A 5,142-nucleotide genomic window follows, 5' to 3' on the forward strand; every position below is an offset into this window, starting at 1 on the left:
GCATTAATATCAAGGGTCATGTTCTATCCTGTGGAAAAAGTGGCTGGTTGCTTCATCACATTTAACACATTGCTCCAGAGTTACAAAAAGTGGCAAATCTAGCCCATCTCGTTAAACACTCCGTGGGTCCCTGCTGGGATACTGACAGAGACCTCGGCTCTGCCCAGTTCAGTGAAGGTCTTGGCATCCAGGACGAGCAGGAAAGAACTTTTTTCCTGTAAACAGAGGAGACAAAATGGGTTTTGGTTAAAACAAAGAAAGAAGTCCCAGAGTGCATCCTTAATGTATTAACAGCAAAAGCTGCAAAGTGTTTGTCTTCCCATCAACAGTGTGTAAGTGTTTTAGAAGCAAAAATATATATATTTCTTTTTGGATATATGCATTTTTTTAAACTCAACTCCAACTTGGAAAAAGTTGTGATGTTGTGTAAAATGAAGTAAAACTAATAATTTGTAGCATTATTTGAAAATTACAAGAAAAAAATATGGAAGCAACACATTTTGAAGTTGAGACAGGGACAGCATCCTTTTAACAACAATCTGTAAACGTCTTGGAACTGAAGAGAGCAGCTGCTGGAGTTTTTACAGGGAAATGTCCCATTCTTGTGGGATTCTAGCTGTTTGTTTCATGATGCATCAAATGTTTTCAGCTGCTAAGGAATCTGGACTAAAAGCATGCCAGTTACACACCTGGGCACTTCTACAAACCCACGATGTTGTAATGGATTCAGTTTGTGGTTTAGCTTTGCCTTGCTGAAATATGCAAGACCTTCTCTGATAAAGGCGTCATCTGGATGGAAGCATGTGTTGTTCTAAAACCTATGCACACTTTTCTGTGCTGATATGACACCTTTCCAGATGTGTAAGCTGTCCATAAGAGACACTAATGCACCACCATACCATCGGAGAAGCTGGATTTTGAACAGTGTGCTGACGACATGCTAAATGATCCTTCTCCTCTTCAGTGCAAAAAGAAGAAAAAAACATTCCCACACACAAGGTGTCAAGCTGGCACTGCTGACATTTCAAGTGGTTTGTAAATCGGATGTGGGCCGGAAGGTGTTTTTTTTTTTCTTAGATAGCATGCTTAAACTGGACCAGCTGTGGTTTTGTTTATGTGGTACTGGTTCCTCCATGGAGCGCCTCTGGCAAACCAAATCTGGACCACCAGAGGGGCCATCAGTCTTTGTGATATCTGGGCAAAGTGTTGAGAGTGCAGTGTGTGTGTGCCAGAACCGGACCAGACAAATTTTGATATGGGGGAAGTCTCCATTGTTCTAAATAAATAAATAAATAAATAATGAAATAATGAAATAATGAAATTTAATTTGTCTGATCACTTTGCCTCGGTCCATGTGTTTCTTAGTTTCAACTTTTGACATGTTTACCATGTTGCTTTGTGACTAAACATCTGGATTCAAGAAATCTGCAAATTATTGTGTTCTGTTTTTATTTACATCAACGTCAGAATTTCTTTAGAATCAGGATAATAGATCTTACAACATACAAGTCCTTTAATCTCAGGAATACTAAAAGTTATGTTAAATTTAGAACGAAGCGTGTTCTTTTTGTGTCAGAACTGTGGTGAAATTACTTGTCTGGGTGTGATGACGACTGACAAGACAACTCCATCATCTTCCTCAGCAGCATCGGGTGAAGCAACAAAGACAGGCTCAGATGGATACAAGCCGGGATAACGCCACACCTAGGCAGGGAAGAGATTACACAGACGCAGCCTTTACTCTGAGCCGTTTCATGTTGGAAAACCAACTCGCAACCTTTTGATGTGAAAAAAAGACCTTTGATGTGGTAATTTCAGGTCCGGTTAACAATGAGCTTTATCTAAAAGAAGCACTCTTTGATTGAAAGGGAAACCTTGAGCTCCTTGGTGTGGACGTCCATTTTGAGCAGGGAGTCGGCGAAGACGTGTCCGAAGCCGCATGAGTAAAAGCAGCGGTATGGTCTCCCGTTGTGCCGGAGGTAATTGATCTGAGGGAACTCGAGGCCTCCGTACTGCAGCAGCTCATCACTGTGGAGCTCCTCGTGGGTCACGTAAACCTGTTGGGTCAGGATTTAATGCAGAGCAGTGAACTTTCTTCCTTTTATTTTGGTAAAAGCTGACGCGTGTCAAAAAGCTGCATTTCTCTAAACAAATACCTGCAAAAATCCCAAACATTTCTCAAATAAATCTGACGGCACTTTCTTTTTTTCAACTCGAATCCTTTTGAGCTGAATCGTCTGCCACATTTTTTGTCATCAGATATTTGTCCTCAGTGCTGTAACTGGTTCCACATTCACAGCTGTACATAGCGCACATCTAAATAAGAACTAATATGGAGGAAAGTACTCAGGTAGTCATGACAACTAAAACATGGTCTTTTCTTTCAACGTCTCAGCTTTATTGTGCCATAAGAAAACGGCAGACAGAAAGGAAGTGTGTGGGCCTCACAGAAGCTATTAAACGGCAATTGTTCACCGCATGGTGGACATCATTTTTGTCTGCGATAAGTCATGAAATTACTGTCTTGCAGAAAGTAACTTATCTCATTATGCCGGGTAATTGTGCAGAATGTGTGGGAGAGAATTGGATGTATTTATCATGATTATAGGTCTGATTCCTTACATTTAAACTTATTACTCTGCAAATGCAGTGAGGGTATTCACTACATAATCCTACCTCCCTGGGTTTCGTCTTCTTTGCCGTGGCTTTGCAGTTCTCCAGCTTGATGAGGTTTTGGTCCAAAGGAGTCAGCTCGTCCACGTCCAGAGGCAGGACGTATCTTCTTGGGAGGTTTCTGCACAGTGAGTTGTAAAACTGCCAAAAGAAATTGGGGAGATGTGGGAAAACGGCAGCGTGTGTGGCTTTAAAAATAAATAAAAGAAAGATGCAATTCAACCCACAATCAGACCCAGACGTTTTCTAAACAAACACACAAAAAAGCAGGCTTTACATGTTTTGATTAAAGTTTTGTTTTGATTGAAGTAATTCATTCCCTCCCTTTAGAAATCAAACATTTCACAAGCTTAAAGCATCAGAGACTGACGAGTGAAAGAAAACAAAAAAGTGGAATATTGGATGTAATTGAATAAACTCTGTCAGAGAAACACACAAAAACCTCACTATAATCTTGACGATTTACATTTTAGGATTTAGGATGAAGAAAAATGTGACTGGCTGAACTCTGATTATTTAAAAACATTTGTGTGGTTCCTTATTTTTAAAGAAACATCACATCAAACTGGCTACCACCAAAAATTTGCCTAAAAACTGTAAACTTGATGGAGTTCAAGCTATTTTTGTGTCGTTTAAGGCAGTCTCATGGGTTTCAGCCCATGAAGTATGCATTTGTAGGCCGGTTACGACACTTCATCGCTGTCCCATTTCGTAGGCTCGCTCTTATGTGGCCCACAAGACCCCAAATAAGGAAAACTGCATCTGAGTATCTTTCATGGCTGACAGTATCCTAGGATTCAACCCGCTGTCATCATTTTTTTTACAGAAGAAAATAAAGAAAAGGGTGGAGACTGAAAAGTCATCACAAAACCAAAAAAAAAATGTTGTATAGCAACTTAGCTGATGAAATTTGTGCTGCTATGCGATGTTAAATAACATGCAACAAGTACTGATCCTGGAGCTTTTTATAAATGTACATATCCAATTTATACAGGCTTATGTACAAGGACAATGAGCATTTTGAGCAGACCACTGTAGAAACAATGAACATGAAGAGTTAAAATCAAAGAATAGAACTACTGGAACAACAATAAAAGAAAGCTTCACAATACTATCATAAAGCCATGGTGCTGAAACTGAAGCTAAATCTAAATTATCAATGTATTTTGTTTATTTATATGTAAGGATTTAAAAAACACATTTAATTTGGGGAAGTTATACCTCCTGTGAAAAGGCGTGTGCATAGTATTCCCGTGCAGTTTAAGTTAGGCATGTATTGGTGAAATGATATAAAACATAACACCATGGTAATGGGGTAGTGCGTGGTCATGCAAACACATCATCCAAAGGCTAGACTGTCTTATTTAAGAGTGATTAAATTCTACCAAGACTGAACATAGTGTGGCCCCATGGGTGGTGGTCTACATGAGGTGCTACCTCTGAATTGAGATGCAGCTAAGGTCCCTTTTACGGCCATCTTGAAGGGGCTTGACCCCATGCAGCAAACATTTGTAGACATTCACTAATTACTTGCTGAGAGTTTCATTAAAATTAATCTATGGGGTATTTTCCAATCACAGCAGACACACTAACCCACACACATTCAAAAACATCAACAATAGACAACAATTAAAAGTATTAACCTTGTCCATTTCCTCTCCTGATTTTCATCTCAAGTTGTCCAGGGTGAAGTCCCCAATGATCTCTCCATCGTCCCCACAGCACATGTCCATAACCAGGAACCCGTTGTCTTCAAAGGCGTTGATCTGATGCAGTGTGAACATCGGTGCTGCCAGGTACTTCACTTCACTTTCCTGTTGGACCCAACGAACCCCCAGAACCATCAAATAGCAACACAGAGACACACTAATGTTCCTGGACAAACATATCAACATATTTTATTATTATTTTACGTTTGAAGACAAGCTTCCTCTCTGGCTGGGTTGATGTGATGTTGCACCTTTGATTTTTTTTCTTAATTCTGCATGTTTAATGGGTGTGCTGTGTAATGAGACGAAGAAATTGAGAGCAACGATGTTTTGATGGAAAGGCTCCACCATCCAAGTGTGACTTCATCAAAATAAATAAGGAAAAGATGTAATCGTGCATGAAGAGATCAATGCTCAGCTTTCCTCTTTTGTTATGACTTTTTACTAGCTGTGTGTGTTTCCCCACACTTTATTGCACATGGTGAACATGGCCACATACAAAAGTGTAGGCACCTCAAAATTGCAGATACTGAGATTGTCTGAGGAAGTAAAAGATGGCATGATGAAAATTTATTTTATATGTTTGAAGTAAGTTTCCTTTTGTAGCTACAGTTTTGCAGCTTCGAAAAGACACAAAAGCTTAAAGGCTTTATGAGAAAAGTTTAAGCAATTCTTTGCTTTGTTTTGTACACTTATTTTACTCTAAAATCTTAGAAAATAAATACAAACATTCAACAGAGTATTAGGGCCAGACTAATAT

The 5,142-nt window shown here is 39.4% G+C and overlaps 1 protein-coding gene across 1 annotated transcript in view; it reads right to left on the minus strand.

Moving 5' to 3' along the window:
- Nucleotides 1-6: 6 nt before the first annotated feature.
- LOC106520443 (beta,beta-carotene 9',10'-oxygenase) overlaps nucleotides 7-5,142 on the minus strand; it is a 16,477-nt gene continuing 11,341 nt past the window's right edge. Inside the window, 5 exon segments of the mRNA XM_074559747.1 lie at nucleotides 7-215; nucleotides 1,594-1,704; nucleotides 1,875-2,057; nucleotides 2,677-2,814; nucleotides 4,317-4,487. Of these exon segments, the coding sequence (XP_074415848.1) occupies nucleotides 99-215; nucleotides 1,594-1,704; nucleotides 1,875-2,057; nucleotides 2,677-2,814; nucleotides 4,317-4,487 (720 nt within the window). The 3' untranslated portion in view covers nucleotides 7-98.

The sequence above is a fragment of the Austrofundulus limnaeus genome, unplaced genomic scaffold (assembly GCF_001266775.1).
Source record: "Austrofundulus limnaeus strain Quisiro unplaced genomic scaffold, Austrofundulus_limnaeus-1.0 Scaffold92, whole genome shotgun sequence".
Taxonomy (NCBI): domain Eukaryota; kingdom Metazoa; phylum Chordata; class Actinopteri; order Cyprinodontiformes; family Rivulidae; genus Austrofundulus; species Austrofundulus limnaeus.